Source organism: Cryptomeria japonica, chromosome 8, assembly GCF_030272615.1.
Source record: "Cryptomeria japonica chromosome 8, Sugi_1.0, whole genome shotgun sequence".
NCBI classification, from domain to species: domain Eukaryota; kingdom Viridiplantae; phylum Streptophyta; class Pinopsida; order Cupressales; family Cupressaceae; genus Cryptomeria; species Cryptomeria japonica.
Genome location: NC_081412.1, coordinates 377,942,336 through 377,961,068, shown reverse-complemented (window position 1 = coordinate 377,961,068; position 18,733 = coordinate 377,942,336). Strand labels below are relative to the sequence as shown.

The following is an 18,733-nucleotide window of genomic DNA, read 5'->3' as shown; positions in this document are numbered from 1 at the left end:
ACTTCTTGTTTTGAAGAATTCATGAGGCAATTTTCATGTCCATTAGTAACTGAGCAAACCGTGGTCGCTGTCCAAACAGATATTCCTCCTAGGATGACCACGGTGATTCAAACAAAAACTACTTCTCCTTTGCCTACGGCTGCTACTGGAGGGGAGTTGATGACTTTGCCTCCATGGCTTAGTTCTTTTACCCCGAAAAGGAAGAAGCAAGAAATCTTTCCTGATACTAGCAACTGAAACAGTCCAGATCCAAAGTTGCTAAGAAGGTGAAGACTATCTCCAGAGTAACTGTTGACAGCAATAAGATGAAGGTAGCTGAAATTGTGGAACCTATTATAGATAAGCCACTTGAAGAAATGTCAGCTGCTGATGATAAAGTTACAAGGATAGAGTTGGGCAAACAAACGCATCAGGTCATTAAACATGATGCTCAGTTTTCTGTTGCTTCGCTGGTGCAAAGGTGTGATGAACTTCTAGCAAAGAAAGACAAGCTAGAAGGCGAAAACCAACAACTTATGGCAGCCATTCATAAAATCACAAAACCTGCTACTGAAGGGAGTAACTCCATAGGTTCTTCTGGTTCCCAAGAATCAATTCGTGGAGTGGAAAGGGCTGCTCAGAAGGTACAAGCACTGGATTCCTGGGTTGATCAGCGTCATGATCTATGTGCACAGGTAATGAAAGACATTTTTCAGATGATGTCTAAGTTGGAGACTGTTGAGGAGAAACTGGATCAGACTTCTAATACTTTCAAAAAGAATCTGGAAATTGTTGTTGAAAGTTTGACAATCTGGCGTACCATGCCCCAATAACAGCTGAGTGTTTTGTAGGAGCATGCCATCATCTCTTCCAGGATCATGTACTTGGAATTTGAAGAACTCCTGGAAAACAAGACCCTTGTTCTTAAATCCCTCATTGAGGAGATCGGTGATGCAAAGAGATTCCGGGGCGAAGTTTTCCGAGATATTGTCTCACATTGTGAAAGGGCCTCTTGCAACATAGTAAGTTAGGATGGAGAGCTGATTTCAGAAGAATAAGTTCTTGTTGATTTACAAATGAGGATTCATAATGAATGGAGGAGCGAACAATTCACGGCCGCTTCAATTCAGACATTGATGAAACACCAAGCCTTTTTGCATGAAATCCAGTCTATCTTGGATAAAAACAATTCTGCGCTCCTCCGGTGTCATGACACTATTGTGAAGACCATGGTTGTTGCCAAGAACACCCATGAACCGAATCCCGAGCAACTACAAACGAGCATCCAGAAATTTCAAGGATTTGTGTCTTCACAAAATGCAACTTAAGTGTTTTTCAACACTTAGTTGTATTTTTCCACTCTTGTAATCTTTAGTTGTAATTTTGTTTTGACAAGTTACATGTAAAAGTATTTTTTGTAAAAAGCAAGTTACACATTACTTGCACTTTTGTAATTACATGTAAGGCAACTACAAGTTGTGTCCAATTAGGATTGTAGTTGGAATAAGTCTTAGTTAGTTTTTGAATAAGTCTTGGTGGTTGAGGGAATCTCTCAAGTTAGTTAGGATCCTCCCACCTTTTTCTCAAGGCTCCTCTTCTATAAATACTTGAGGGGTCTATTGTAATTTTTATCTTTTGGAAAGCAAGCAAAAACTCTGCAAAATTTACAGCAAAGAATTCTTTGAGGTTTCATGTGTAAATTCAAGAATTGAAAGGAATAGAAGGAAATTGCTCAAGCTTTGAGTCTTTGTGCTACATTCTTGAGTTAGTGTTCTATATTATCTTTCTTGCAAGTGTTCCTAAAGAGCTTAATCACTTCTGATTTGCAGTCTTTGTGCTACAAGTAGTTGAGTTTAATATAGATTAAATTAAATATTTTGTTGAGAGAAGCTGCAAGTCTTTGTGCTTTCACTTGTTCTTAAGAGAATTTAGGAATAGATTCTATGAGAAATAGCTCTAAGTCTTTGCGCTTATACTACTTCCCATTATTTAAAGTAGAAAAGAATAGTGTTTTTCAGTCTTTGAGCTGTCATAACTCGTTCTTTATAGCATTAGTGTCGAAAAGGGTAGATAGGACTTCATATAATCAAGTCTTTGAGCTTGATAATATCATCCTGTCTCGAAAGAAGTGACGGAGGTCTTTGCGCTTTCAGGAAACTTCATTTCCTTTCTCTCATTTCATTTGAAAGTGGTTACTGCTATTTATATTCAATTGCTATCCTTTTCTGTGAAGAGAAAAGGATATTGTCTTTCTTGAAAGAAGAAGAAAGATTGCTGTCCCATCCTATTTTATTTTCAAGGTTGTAGTTAGATAGGGGGAGCCTTCCCTTAATTAGGAGAGTTTTTACTCATGTGCTGTGGTTTAAACCACAATTTTGTATATTTCCCCAAGTGTACAAAATTTTCAACCACCAAGACCAATGGTTTCTGCAGGATTTCAAGCATTCTCAGGCATTGGAGAACGTACATTCTTCATTGACCGACATTTTGAGGTTGTGGAACATCAGCTAAAGTTTGTATTCAGAGTTGGCTTCAAATAGAGGTCAAAATTGTGCCTATTGAACAAGGGTTCTATGGTGAATTGAAGGAGTTTTTTATTAGCGGGTTAAAGAGTGGATTCTGATCATTGAAATTCAGAGTATTGGCACCAAATAGCAGGCTGTACATCAGCATATATTACAGCTGAACCCCCTTTGCACTGTGAATGGTTCGATTTTATGGAGGAGGCCACTTAATAACATTGATTTTGGGTAGAAGTAAGTCGGCCAGCATTGGAGAAGATAGCCGTCCCATTTTTGGAAGTCTTGGTTTGATTTTCACACACAAAGAAGGATCAATCTACTTCAAGAATTGCTTTTTTAGCAGAATATTGAATCAGCAGTTGATAATCCTCTCATCCGGGTATGCATGCTTATGTAAAGGTTTCATATTTTAAAGAATAATAAAGTTACATGTTTGCAGCTGTCATTTCATTTAGAAATATCAGAATATTCAGTTTTGTGAGTTTTATCAGCTTATGTGTATCTGCTTTTTATTATTAAACCCTCTCAAAACACAAAAAAATACAAAACATCAAACCAAAAACAAAACAATTCCAGTATCAGCAGTGAGAGCCAGTTGGGTTCCTACACATTTTTTTAAAAAAAAACTGGGGAGAGGGGGGACAATTCAGCTTTGTTCCTCAACCCCCAGGGTATACTGAACAAATCTAAAGCACTAGATTGTACACTTCTCACTTTGCTATTTGACCATAACATGCATATCTTTTCTGAGAATTGTACCGAGTTTTGTGCTTAAAAGTAATGCTACATTTCTCTCCCACTTTTATTATTCTTCAGATAAACTATTTTTACTATTGTGCAGGAAAAAAGGCAACAATTGTTAAATGAGATACGGACATTATGTGAGGCACCTCATGGGAATGGCTTAGTAGAATTTCATGGTGCTTTTTACACTCCTGCATCTGGCCAGATTAGCATTGCTTTGGAGTACATGGATGGAGGCTCCCTTGCAGATATTTTGCGAGCCAAGAAGTCCATACCTGAGCCGATTCTTTCTGTTATCACACATAAACTCTTGCATGTACGAACTTTGCATGTGTCTTATTTGCAAGTGGATTTTTATTTAACTTAACAACACTTGGAAAGATTTTTTTCTTATCATTACTCTGACTTATGCTCAAAGGTTTGCTATTTTATGTGCAGGGATTGAACTTTCTACATGGAGTTAGACATCTAGTCCATAGAGATATAAAACCCGCCAATCTGCTCATAAATCTCAACGGGGAACCAAAAATCACAGATTTTGGTATCAGTGCTGGTTTGGAGAACTCTGTTGCAATGGTATTTAGTCTCTGTCAATATTCAGATTTGACCTCTCGTGAAAATAGAAAAAACATGTTTGGAGATGAAGAAATTGACCAATATTGTCATTGAGAAAAGATAAATAGTTTTGAACTAGGAAATTTATCTAGTAAGTAAAGTCCCAAGAGGATTTATATTTCAGCAAGAAGAATAGTTGTAAACTGTAAAGATTTCCTTTTGAACATTGTAACCTTGTTAAACCTTGATTTCAATGTCGACTGCAGTGTGCTACATTTGTAGGTACCGTCACATACATGTCACCAGAGAGAATCAACAACGAATACTATTCTTACCCAGCAGATATTTGGAGCCTGGGATTGTCAATTTTTGAATGTGGTACAGGACAATTCCCTTATAGTGCAAGCAAGGGACCTGTGAATCTCATGCTACAGGTAGTATCTCCCAATGTTATAAATTTGTTTAATGTGGTGGGCTGAAGTTGAGGAATCTGTTCTGATTGTTGTTCATCTAACCAATAGTTTTTTGAATCCAGAAATTATGAGTTTTGATTGGATATGGAAACAACTATACAAAACTAAGGCCTTTAGGCATATGCTTGCTGGATATTCAAAATAGATTTTTCTTGGAAATGTGGCCCTGCAAACCAGTTAGAGTTGCCTCTTTCTTGTGCAATGATTTCTTTTTACCAGTACGCCGAGGTTATGTAAATGAATCTAATACTTATTGTTACATGGTAGGAAGTTTGAGGAAATTGCCTAGGTTAGAAAGCTAGGTCGGCCGCCAGAAAGAACTACTTTACTTTTTTGAAGGAATTGGAGAGACTAGTGCCTGTTGCAACTGAAAGCAATTGGATGTACTGATTTTGGGGGAATTGAAGTCAACATTGCCTTATTTGTATTAATTATCCATCAATTTCTTTTAGTAGATATCGTGCTCTTTTCCTACTTGCTTACTTGACTTACTCTTGGAATCACATGTTTTGTTTTTGTATGCATGATCTATGCTCAAAGAAGTGTACTTGTGATTCATCGTGGAAATTTAATGCAAAAAGTTAAGCAATCAAGTTTTTTTAGCAAACAAAATGCATGGAAGCATAAAATTATAGGATCATCTGATGGTATTTAACATTTTCCTTGAAAAATAATTTCAATGACATCTGAATTCTGTCACTGTATGCTGAGGATGTAGTGGCAGTAGAAAATGATACATTTGGCAGTTCATGATAGAATTTTAGGGAAAAACCAAAAAGCTTGTAGGCTACATTGCTGGGGGCATCATTTCCTTATGTTGTTTGGAACTCGAAATTTTAATATTGGTTGAAAAGCTTAGGATCTGCTCCCAGTCAGGCTGGGAAAAATCTATTAGGGCTTTTGTTGAGTCCCACATGCTTTCGGCCCTTAAATTGCAATGTATATATGATCAAATTGTGATTGATGAGTTCAATGCCATGATAGATTGTCTTCTCTTCTCAAAGGGACATTTGTCATGTCCTTTTTAGATTCTCCAGGAGAACAACTCCACATTCTTTGGCGAGTCTTTTATTATGGTAGAAGGCTATAAAAAGAGTAACTTTTGAATTAAAAAGTCAGAAATATAATAATATTCAAAGCATGACAATCTCTTTACAGAGTTTGCTATCATTGTATATGGCTCTCTCATACCAATAAAGATTTGTTTGCATTGTAATATTACTCCTCTTCCCTTTATGTATTATCTGCTTTAATCTCATTTATGCTATAATTAATGTGTTGTCAACCAGATTACAGTTTAATCCAGATCATTGGTAGCTGAGAGGTTTGTTCTATATTTGTCTGTCCCACTGAACAAAGTTAGACTGTAGGAAGTAAAGTCTTGAGACATTCAATCCTTTATATTATCTTCTTTGCCATTTCAATCTATCTATGATGGCATACAAAGAGCAAATAAGATATCTTTTCATAATGCTGCTTGATGAATCCGTTGAGAAGTAGGAAATGATGTGACGGAACATGTTAACCAAGTTTTTTATGGTGTCACATCCACAAGCAAACATGAACCTATAACAACGCCTCATTTGAATAACATATTAGTCAAGAATACTCTAAACTGAGTTCTTTTTATTGTGTCTAATTTTTTAATGGTGAGAAGATTGCATTTGAAGCCCTTTAAAAATCTCTTCCCATGTCATAAAAGGTGGGAATCCTATTGTTTTCAACATAGTGAGTGGATGAAGAATTAATGGCTGAGGACACCTTGGCCAACACTTGGGCAGACTTTGTAGAAGCCATCAAAGAAAGTGAATTTCCTATGAAAAAAATAATGGTCACAGTTGAGTGCATAGATGTCCTCAACACAATGGAGGGGCTGATGCTTGAAGAACCTTTCTGAATTGAGATAGGCAGATTCTGACAAGGATGAGGATTTATTTGTCTGGGAAAAGTTGGAATGTAGGGATATGTTCAGGATAAGTTGAGTGGTTGTTTTACTTTTCATAGTTAGCATAATTGTTGAGTACTTGCTGGGAAAAAATGCTTCTGAGAAATTTGAATAGTAACTTGCTGCTATCAGCAAACAAGCCCTGGTGAGTTTGACTCTTGAACTCACTGTGAGTCTGACAATCATACTAATTGGGATGCAGGTTGGATGCATGAATGTGATAATAATGTGGGTTAGACTCTGAAAAACACTGTTTTTTGCTCTATTTAAGCCCACATGCCCTTGGTATTTCCTCACACAGCATTTGGAACATTGATTGAGTGAATTTGAGCAACTTTAAAGAAGATTTGACCAAGTTTAAGACATTTCAGTATTTTTTTAAAGTTTGCCAAGTTGAATTTTTTTAGTCTTCCAAGTCTGAGTATGCAAACTACGGTTGTTTTAAGTGCCATTCGTGTTAATCTGATAAATTTTGATCTAAAGGTTGAGTTTGTTTGAGCTAATCTGTGACCAACTAAACTACATGTTGAGCATTTCATTCAATACAAAAAGTGGCAACAATGGCACTAACGTCTTGATCAGATAATGCATGAATATCGGTATACCAAGCCATTAATACCTTGTCGATAGAAGATTGTATAGACAACAGTGAAAGATGATGCCAAAATCTTACATTCAAATATTATTGTTGGTTGCATGATGCATCTATACATACAAGAAATGGGTTTCTTAGAGGTCAAGACATTGTCATCCATGCCATAGTTCGCAGACTCTACAAGTACTTTCTGAGTTGCCAATTACTCTATTTTTTTGCTCCACGAGTTTTTACAAGTTTAACTCGCAAGTTTTTTGACACAAGAAAAAATGCGGGTAAAAATGCCTACACAAGTAAAATGCTGGTTAAAATGCATTTTTCACACATTGGTATTGCTATAAAACAGTGCATTCTCTTTTGAGATGTCAATTTTTAACTTGATACATTTTATAATTGAATTTTGCAAAAGAATATGGATTTTTAAGAAATTTTAAGCTATAGTACTTTCTAAGTTGCCAAGTATTTGCTTAGTCAAATTTTTTGGGCTTCCCAAGTACTGTGAAAAAGCATATTAGTTCATTCTAAATGCCAAAGAGGCAACATAGAAGGAATTCCAAGAGGATTTGAGGGTTTCATGTGAAGCAGTGTCCACGGAGGTTGGGGACGCGGGGACGCGGGGACGGGTTTTGGGGATGAGGGTAGAAAGGGCCTAAGTTTGGGGATGGTGGTGGGGGGGTTGCGGGGGGGGCGGTGCTATAGTACTTGAAAAGCTAGTTATGAAAAGATGTATAAGAATTACATTTCAAATTGAACTTTGAAAAATTAGTAAAATAGTAAAATTGCAAATACTAAATATTAAAATTTCTTGAATACTAAATAAAGTTTGACAAATGAAATTGTCAAATTGGATATTTCTATTATATCAAAAATATCATAAAGATGATTACAATGAGTAGCATAAAAATATCATAAAGATGATTACAATGAGTAGCATAAAAATATCATAAAGATGATTACAATGAGTATCATGATATCAAAATAAGTACAAAATGTCAAAATGCAGTGAAGGGAGGCCTCTAATCATCCACAAACTCCTCATCACTGGAACTACTAGGCTCCTCATGGTTAAGATCCCCCAAACTAACACCAATCAGCTTTGCATTTGAAGTCATAGCATCCTCATCAACCTTTGATGGCTCCTCTAGCTCTACATCCCATCATGCTGTTGGACTCTCTTTGTACACAAGTGTCTTGCGGTCAATGAGACGCAAAGCACTATGTACAACCACAAGCTTCTTTGCTCTCCTAGAGGTAAGTTTGTTCCTTTTAAGAGAGTGGATGAAGCTATACATAGACCAATCCCTCTCAGCAGCTAAAGAACTAGAAACCTGAGATAGCAAACAAATAGCTTGAGTGGTAGTAAAAGAATTTTGACCATGACAATTCCACCACAAAAGTGGGTCCTCCTTCGCCATAGTTGCTATATCCATCTTAACCGTGTCTGAATAATCCCTAAGAGTGGCAAATTTGGTCCACGTAGTGCGAATTGTGTTGGCATTTTTAGAATCACACATCTTATCAATGCACCTAAAGAACCCTACCTTCACCTCATCATCCTGAATTAGTATAACTCTACAAGGCCTAGACTTGTACCACTTAGGATTCAATGCATAGTCAGCCATATGCAAGGGAGTGTTGAGCTTGTCCCATTTGCGCTAAATGTTTGGCCGAATGCGTTCATTGTAGAATGTTAAAGTGGGGTCCTTCACTCGCACAACCACCCTCATTGGGTCAAGCATAGAATCGATGCACTCATACACCTCAAGGGTAGGTGCATCCCCATCCCCATATCTGATGACCTGGAAAACTAAAGAAATGATGGAGACTATGTATTTTGCATCACTTGAAAACACGTCACTCTTAACTATCTCCTTCACCCTCCTCCCCTGCTCTGTTTGGGCCTCGACCCACCTATTCCATTCTGCTATCATAACCATGAGTTGCAGTGCCTCTTGCAACTCAATCATTCTCTCCAAGAGAATGAAATAGGGTGCATATTTGGTCTCAACTAGTTTCAATCCTTCTTTGAGAAGGTCCTAAAGAGTGCATGTGAAGTGTGGTGGTTGTAGATAAACGTCTGCACATCTCTCACATCATTGACCACTCCTCTAATCCACTCAATCTTCCCCATGTCCTTGAGTGCATTGTTCATGGCATGCACACAACATGGAGTCCACTAAATATGTCTGTAGGTTGCCTCAATAAGTTTCCCTGCAGCTTTGCACACATATGCTGCATTTGTCACTACTTGGACCACATTTTGTGGCCCAACCTCCTCAATAGCCCCTCGAGGACCTGTTGGTGTACGTTTTATCATTCAATGAACATTAGAAAATGTCAAGGACACTCTACCCTCTCTTGAACAAAATCACTACGTATGCCAAGATTGCAAAGAAAGACCACACGGTGACTCCAAGGTTTATATGTGCGAACGAGCGACTTTATGTTGGATAGCTTCCTTGGTAATGTATGCTGAAATACGAGGGGAACTTACGCTCAACTAATATTGATCACAAGTTAGGACTTAAACGAATATAACAATGAATGCTCTCTTTTTTGATTTTATGATTTCAAAAAAGACAAAAGGATAGCGGTTTAGAAGTTCTATACTACTCCTAAGAACTTGGGAGATGGTAGAGAGTAGGTGAAACCAATAACAATACTTTGTTTCGCCACACTACGGACAACTAGACAAAGTAGGTGCAATCTTCTAAGGTTGTGCTTGAAATTTTCAGACCCTGAATGATACCATTCAACAAACAATATTCACCCAAAGTAGAAGTTAAGCATCCACAATATAAGCTCAGACTAACTTTACGCATTGAATAAAAATCATCTATTCAAAGAAAGTATGAGCAAAAGTTTCACCCATCCTTCATTCATTTAACAACTTTGAAAGCAAATTTACTCTAAACAAAACTATTCTATGTTGAAGAAAGATATGCAACCATGCAACCACGTGATAACAATAAGATTTCAAAACAAGCTGCGAATCAACTTATATTATCAAGATAGCTCTAAGCAACAATTTCATAAATCTCTCCACAACAAAATAAAATGAGAGAATAAGTGTTTATATGGAGTATATGAAAACAAATGAAAGGTCGAGATCGATCTAAGATCAACGGCTGAGATTAAGAGAACACAACCCTAGATAGAGTTTCCCAAAATAAAACCAAAGACAAATGCATGCCAAACAAGTGGCGTGAAGAGCTATCTTTTAGGAAGGCACATCCTTATCCTCTTGAGTGGCAGTGTGTTCAATGAATCTGGACACGATCGAGCCGATCTCTTCCATGGTGACATGTGGTAGCATATTGATCTTGTATTCCCATCCATCCAAGTCGTCTACACAAGTAGCAAATGCTATCTCCCATTCCAACTCCTGTTTTAGGAAGGCATCCCGGATGGACAAGAAATTCGATGCCTCAGTCAAATTCTACTTTAGGATTGGTCCAGTGATGGCAAAGAAAATTTCCTGAGTTCTGAGTTTGAGATTTTCCAGCCGCATATCACTTTCTCGGATGGTCTCCTTTTCAAGCAAATTAGTTGTTGTAAGGAAAATTTTGCTTTGTATTTCTTTAATTTGCTCTTCGGCCTTAATACTATCAACCTTCACCCTCTCTAGGACATCGCTTCGTGCAACCAATGCCCAATGCCATGCGTTGTAATCATATGCAGCTCCTGCTGCAATTATCTTTCCGTCAATCAATTCCTATTTAGGAATTTCTTTCAATACTCTAAGGCATGGGAATTTATCCTAAACAACCTGAAGGTCAGCCCATGCTTCTGCCATGCTCGCAATTCTGGAGAGCAAAAAGGAGGTTTGTCCATATGTCAGCATCAATCTGTCCACGAATGTGGCCGCTTCTTCTCTTTTGCTTGCTATCCATTCTTTAGTCTCTCTTGTCGCCACTTTTTCTTCTTCAAAATTTTCCTTTACTTCCTGTGAGGAATTCAAAAGTGGAGGAGCTGCTGGATTGCCTTGGCTAAGTGGCTTGGTCAAGTGCTGAATGTATTCCTTCAGGCGCTCAATTTCCTTTTTGTATTCTCTCTTCTTTCCTACCTCTTTGTTCAGTCTTGTCTTTATGATGAATTGTCTAGGTCTTCCACCTCTTGACCCTTCGTAGTTGGTCCCAAGTTGAAAGTGGTAATTTCATACTCCTCATGAGTAATATATTCTTTTGACTTGTCCACTTTTGGTACAACAATCTGAACTGTATGACAACTTGTCTCATCTCTCTAGATTGTGGAAAACTTCCTGGCAAGCTTCTTTGTAGCAACCTTCCCTAATCTAGCCAAGAAATCAGCCGTGTCATCTTCTTCTTCCTGGACTTCCATTGGTACTTTTACTTTCAACCTTTCTTTTAACCAATCAGGAATTGTAGGCTGTTCAATGCTTTCCTCTTCCTGATTACTTTCTTCACATGGAATATCCCGAGTTCCTCGAAGAGCGGAAATCATTCCCTCCTGAAATTCATTACCCAAAATATCCATTTCATTATCTGATTCCAATATCTCTGTGCCTGTAGGAGATGAAGGTTCTTCATCTTCCTGGTGGACTGTCGTCACATTTCCCTCATGGATTGGAGAAGGAATTTTTATTTCATCAAGTGGGTGATCCTCAATAATCATTAGGCTGTCCAAATTCCTTGACGTAGCAGAATGGGATGGCTCTAATCTCTGCTTCTTTTGAGCAAGTTTCTCATTCGCAACTTCCTTCCCCTTTGACCTTGAAGGATCATGAACTATTTCCTTCCTTTTTCTTGAATTGATGCTTTTGATTGGCCTGGCACTTTGAGATGCTTCTGCATTCGAAGAATATGACTCCATTTCGCCCATCAAGTTATAAGTAAGAGTCAAATTTCTTTGCCTTAGCATTTGTACCTGTTGATCAACTCACCATTGTGAATACTTTACAACTGGCCGCATCAAGGTGGTTAAATCCGTGAGCTTTGGTTCCGACCATTGTATAGGAGGAAGAGGCCAATTCTCATCAAAGCGCGGTTGAACATATTCTCCATCATCCTCTAACTGATTAGGCACTCGGAAAAATCTAGACCATAGTCTTTTCCTGATGTCATACTCGTTTGCAACATTCGCTCAAAAATCTTCCAAATCAACCCTATGTTTGTATTTTTCTCCATTCATTGATCCTATATGATTATGAGGATCGAAATCAGCCCTAGATCGGTAAAGTGTGAATGGGTACCACTACATCTCTAATTTGGCGCTCTTAGTTGCCTGTGTTGTTGGACAAGACTCCAACATATTTCTGATGAAAAATGGAAAGGAAATGGCTGCCTTCTACTTTATTCTCTGGAAACCTTGATACGTTTTTAATTGCCTCAGAACTTCTAGCAAGATCATTCTGTTAGTGGGATAGATTGGAAGTCGATAAGGACATCCAGTAAATCCTTGGATTCTTATGTATGTGAATCTTGGAAACTGGATAAACCAGGATCCATATTTGCTTATTAGGCTCTTGGCTTTTGGAGTAAGCCTTTAATGGGTTCCTCCTTGCAATGTTTTGGTGATATACATTAAGAACGCATCATTTACCCACTTGAAGCGGGCCTTCTCGGTAAGCTGTAGCTGTGGATAGCAGTTGTAGGACTTAAATTCATTTTCACCATTGCCTACTATGCCTTTGCAAATCAATCCATTGTATCCGTAGTTTCGTGCCAGTGATAGGCAATGTAGGAGCTCATGTAAAAGGACTTCGTCCTTTCCAAATTCCTACAGTTGCTCATTCAGGTTGTCGCTGATTATCCTGGACCAATTGAACATTTTGACTCTAGAGGTGATCTCGTCGATAAAATAATACATCCATGTTTCAAATGGCGCACCCCAAGGGCTACCCATTACCCTATTCATCAATAAAATAATATCACCATATTCCTCCTTGAAGTCAGTACGAAGCAATTTCTTCGACACTTTATTGAGGCTGGGCCTTGGCTTCTCTAATCATGACTTATTGACATTAGTCGCGCAGAGCTCAAGCTGGTCTTCATAGCGTTCCTTGGTTTCTTCTTTAGTTTTATAGGAAGTTCGGTTGTAACTTGGTATTCCAAATGCTTCTCAAATGGATAATTCTTCAAGATGAGCCAATACTCTTACATCTAGTGCAATGATCTCTCTCTCTCTCTTGGTTATTGTAGGGTATAGCAAACTCGACCATAAGCTCAGCACATTCCATAGCCGGTGGAAATCTAGCTGCTTGGATGATGCCATTTCTCATCATTTGGCGAGCAATAGGTGTTGGCAAAAATCCATCTTGCCCATACATTCTCCTCCTGAAATTTTTGAAGTCAACGTGCCCGAGGTTGGTGTCTGTGACATTTTTCCTTTTGGAATTGATCTTTGACTTTGGCTGCAACCCTTTATTGACGAACTTCATCTGAGCTTTTCGTGAAGGTCCATCTTTGGTGGTCATTAACCTGCAATATACATGAAAATTTAACATTATTTTCGAGAAAATTGAAGATTCTAAATCTGATTTTTGGACCGTTTGCTCGAAAATTTCACTTTCAATCTGTCAAAAAGCTAAATTTCTTGTGAGAAATCAGATTGAAAAGGGACGAATTTGGCTAAATACTTAGTAAATTTCGTGAGAATAAGTGAATAAGATAGAAGGAGGATGTAAGCAATCAGTCAGACTCAGATTTTAAACCTTCGAAATTGTAGTTTTGACTGAAAATCTGTCTTTAATTCCAAAGATTTTGTCTTTAACTCAGAAAAAACACTTTATTTTCTGGAAAATATGTCCTTCAACTCAGAAATTTTACTTCTTCAAAAACCAGTCTTTCATAACTTCGAGAGAGAGAGAAAACCTCTTCAAAATCGAACTCCAATCTTCAAACTTGATAATGAATTGAATTGAGAGTGACAAGTTGAATAGATATAGAGTTGAGAAGTTTGATTTTTAGAAACTTCATGTTTTTTGTGTTTTTGTTTTTATGTCTTTCCTTAGATTTATCGAACTTGGACTTGTTTTATTTCTTCCAAAATAGAAACTTAATCTTCTCCTCGAGCGAGTTGGCATAGAACCTTCTAGACTCTTCTCTTGGATTCAAAATTTTTCAAGTGTTGGAAAATTGAGTCTTTCAAAAATTTGTCGAAGTGTTGAACTTATCTTTGAAAATAATTCTAAGTGTTGGATTGATTTTCCAACCTCCAAACTTGATTGATCCTCCATCATTGGTGAATTATCCATGTGCTTTATGTCATGTTTGTCTGTTCTTCTAGCCATTTCTTCTTTCCTTTTGGCGAACTTGGTCATCTTCATGCCCATTATACCTAAGTGGACTTCATAGTCTTCAAGCCACCTTTCTCTAGTCATGGCGGACTTTATGGTTGTTAGGCCTTTGTGTTGCCATTTTAGGGCAGTCTTCAAACTTGCTTTGGACATATTTTTTCTAGCCTTGGGTGGACTTTAGGCTTCATTGGACATGCTTGCACTAGCCTGGGTAGACTTGGAGATTGTTGGGCCATCTTCCTTGGCGGACTTGACATTGTGCTGGACCCTCTTTTCATGCCAACTCCACACTTTCCTTGGGCGGACTTTAAAGTTGTCAAGCCAATTCCATATTTTCCCTTGGGCGGACTTTGTGAATGTTGTGCCATCATGTGCTGGGCCGACTTGGAGAGTGTTTGGACATCCTTCATACCTTGTTGGGCCGACTTTGATGTTTGTTTGCCATGCCAAACTTTGAGGGCGGACTTTTTGACTACCTTGCCATGCTAAATCCTTCAAGTGTTTGGGCGGAGTTTGTTGCTGATTAGAACATGCTTGGGTGGAGTTTAACATTGTTGTGCCACCTTCTAAATGCTTAGGTGGACTTCATGTTTGATTTTCCATTCATTAGGTGTCTAGGGTGGACTTCAAGTGCTCTTGGATAGGGCGGACTTTGCTCTTTATTTGCCATTTACACCTTGGGCGGACTTCAAGCTTTGTTAGACATTGACTTCTATATGCTGGGCTGACTTGACACATCTTCATGCCATAACCTTTCTTGACCAAGGTGGACTTGACCATAGCTTGGACATTCTTTTTATCTTTCATGTGCCATACTCTCCTTTGCTTGTGAGCGGAATTTAAGGTTGGCCGAACATTCCTTGCTTTAGGAGGGCGGACTTAGTAGCTGTTTGGCCATGCAAGTGTGGGCAGACTTTAACACCAGCCAGCCATAGGTGGGTGGACTTCATGATTATCTGGCCAACTCGACACTTTTCCTTGATTCCTTCTTGGCAAAGATACTTAGTGGATTTTCTTGTTCAACCATGACCCTACTTGGAACATCTGGAACAAACCTTTGCCTGGAGACTTTACCCTACTTTTTACACTTGGAGACATAAATTTTTGATTCTGAAGATAGGAATGTTAATGCCATGACTTGAGGGACCCAATTCTAGGTCTACTTTCAAAAAAGCAGAAAAAAGCAGAAAAAGCAAAAAGCAGGCAAAAAAGCTGCTTCTCGGATTGGTCCCAAAGTTCCAAAAATAAAAAAAAGAGCAAAAAAACAAAAGTAAAAAAGCAAAATTCCTAAAAAAATGGGAAGGTGTTAGAATTGACCCTAAGCAACTGCGATTTTCGTCCTTTGGGCCTTCTAAGTGCCTTGGTGATGTCCAGACACACTTTTGGGCATGGTTTCCCTATTTGACTCGGATGACTCCTGAAAAAATCTAACTCAAACTCTTGAAAAAAAGACATGAAATTGCAAAGCTAAGACGAAACCCTAAAAAGCAAACAAATGGGGGGGGGGGGTCCCCATTTGCAATGGGGCGATGTGTGAAATAGATCACAACAAGACCTCAAACTCAAAATTAGCATCTTTGTGATGCTCTGTACAATCAATTGCCTTTAGAAAGTATGGGTCCTCTGTTGGAATTGTTTGCCATTGCGCTAAAAGCTCGAACTATCAACGCCCGATACAATCGTCAGATTTATCGACCCATGAGAGGTGGTTAAGCCATGTCACGAGTCCCTAAGAAGGTGCTGACCACCAAGTCAATATTCTCCCCCTTAGCACCGACTGAGCCTTCAACACCCATTGAAGGGAGACTCAAACTTGTGACCCAAGGCTTTGATACCAATTGTTGGAATCGTTTGCTGTTGTGCCAAAAGCTCGAACTATCAACGCCCGATACAAACGTCAGATTTGACTTGACCCATGGGAGGCGGTTAAGCCATGTCACGAGTCCCTAAGAAGGTGCTGACCACCAAGTCAATATTCTCCCCCTTAGCACCGACTGAGCCTTCAACACCCATTGAAGGGAGACTCAAACTTGTGACCCAAGGCTTTGATACCAATTGTTGGAATCGTTTGTTGTTGTGCCAAAAGCTCGAACTATCAACGCCCGATACAAACGTCAGATTTGACTTGACCCATGGGAGGCGGTTAAGCCATGTCACGAGTCTCCAAGGAGGTGCTGACCACCAAGTCAACACCCTTTGCGTATGTAACCATCATGTTGATGAGTGGATGATGGCTAATGTTAGTCCACCCATCCATAACTATGTTGCATCTAGGTTCCACCAACATGCCTTCATCTTCTCCATCATAACATTGAGTTTGGAATAGTTCTTATCCAAGATTGTGGTCCTCAATTTGGTCTCACCTAGTGGCACATATGATGGTCCTCCCCTCGCCACCATGAAATGAGATGCCATTTGCAAAGAAGAACTTGCCAATGGCATCATCTATCTTATCCTTCAACTGCGCATTGAACAATTTAGATATGGGGTTACTTTGAGTTTGCAACTTGCGTTTCCCCTTACCCTCTTGTGATTGGGCCACAACACTAGAAGTGGACGAAGGTCCTTACATCACTCCTCTCGTCTGCGATGTATGACTAGAAGCATGTGGCTGGCTCCTTAGAAGTTGTGCCCTACTAGAAAAAGTAGTAGGCATTGCAATTGCATTGTCATCAAGAATGCCCCAAAGCTTGTTGATCTCCATTCTATATGCGATGTTTTTAGGTTCTAGCAAAGAAGTACATAGGTCCACATCTTTTCCTTGAATAAAAAAGAAGTGTGCATTAACATGTTGCCAAACCAAGTTACACCAAAAATACATTGCCACTTCCACCACCTGTCCCTGATGTGCCTAGTATTTTTGATGCAAACTATTTGAGAGGAAACCTTGGATCAAAAGGACCCTTAGCATATTGTGCTAGTAATTTGGAATGGTAATCTGTGCACTAACCTACGGGAGACACCAATCCATTAAGAGACACTAATCTCTTCAATTTGTAGGCACCAACACCTACAACTGAGCACCAACCTAGTAAGAGACTCTAATCTCTTCTTGGAAGCACCAACCCTCAACACAAGCTTCCACCTTCTGAATGTTACTACTACAATGGATGGACAATTCAATCTTCTTGTCAGTTCTTCATAACTTCACATACAAATCTGCCTCTCAATGATTTTATTATCTCTTCAAATTTGCCATTTCTATTCTCTGTAGATCTGTCATAAATCTCTCATCTATATGTGCCCAATCTTCTTCTCTATCTTTGAAAGATCTTCTTTATATCAACATTAACACTCTTCTCTATGTTTGTATAATCTTCTTCTATATCTCTGCCTCTTAAACCCTCATATGCTGATCTGAATGTGTCTTAAAGATATATCTTTTTATTTCCACTACACATGTTTTCATATTTTCTCAAATGCCTTTTATATCTTCAACGATTCCATGAATGGAGACGTCTTTTGCAATGGGAGAGAACTCTTTCCAGACCACACACCTCTTCATACACATACCTTCTGATTTTTATTTGTCTTTTTATGGAGCTCTGCCATAAGAATTTGGCCCACTAATAGACATTGTTTATTTAATTTTTTAAACTTCAATTCGGCACTCATCAAGGAAGTCGGCCTTATAAACCATTATTTATTTTAAATATTAGAACTCTACACTTCTTCAAGGTAAGTCGACTTCTTTAAAACAAGTTTTTAAACTTCATTTTGGCGCTTAATGTATATATGATAATCGCTGCCCTCTCTCTTACTTATAATTACTGCTTGTCATATCATTAAATAATCGCTGGAATATAGATTAATGATAATCACTGCCTTATTATCATTTTCAATTACAAACTTGTGTGCCTGAAGTGTCCCACCCCAATGTGCAACCAATTTCTTTACTTTGTCAAACACTTGGAGTACACTTGAATATGAATGGTTTTGAATGTTATCATCTATTTGATTTGTTTAATGCTTTCATAACTTTATTCCCCTTAATATAATCCATCTTGACTTTCATGCAATCAAGGAGACATTGTGACAAACAGTTTGCAGTCGTACCATATGACTGAATATTTAAAGTTGAAACATTATGGACAGCTGTATACAACTCAGAAAATCAGAATGATGCACATATAATGCTCTGACCTTAGTGAACAGCAGAAATAAAGAACTCAGAAATTGTAACAGCTGAAACAATGAATTTCAGTATACATACCTTCTTGTTATATAGGGATTGTGATGCATTGATCCGACCATTCAGATTACAACAACGAATAGACTTCATTAATAGTCCTTCATTTAGCATACAACTCCAAATTTCAAAAACACACCAAGAATGGCGTCCCAATAATTGCCTAGCAATTGCAAAATAAATTCAAGTAACACTTTAAACGTGCATATTATATATCAATCTCCATCGCCCAGTTAGGGGAATTCATATGCAAAGATACCCAGAACAATATAGGCAATGCCCTAGGAGATATGAGTAAAAATGAGGATTTTGTCTTGCCTAAAGATTGCATAAATTTGCTTGTCAAAACCTGGGGATTGATCACAACTCTTCTAACCTGGAAATAAACCACCCTGATTTGCCTTCAATCAATCTCTGAATGTTTGATAAACCCTGTGAAATTGTCATACTTTGGAGATCTGAATTGAAATAAG

At 38.3% G+C, this 18,733-nt stretch overlaps 1 protein-coding gene across 3 annotated transcripts in view; it reads left to right on the top strand.

The window, feature by feature from the left end:
• Positions 1-18,733, top strand: part of LOC131062656 (mitogen-activated protein kinase kinase 3) — a 147,339-nt gene that overhangs the window by 13,963 nt on the left and 114,643 nt on the right. For all 3 annotated transcript variants that reach the window (XM_057996365.2, XM_057996364.2, XM_057996363.2), the window contains 3 exons: positions 3,343-3,561; positions 3,684-3,821; positions 4,067-4,234. In XM_057996365.2, coding sequence (XP_057852348.1) covers positions 3,343-3,561; positions 3,684-3,821; positions 4,067-4,234 — 525 coding nt within the window. The remainder of the gene's footprint in view (positions 1-3,342; positions 3,562-3,683; positions 3,822-4,066; positions 4,235-18,733) is intronic.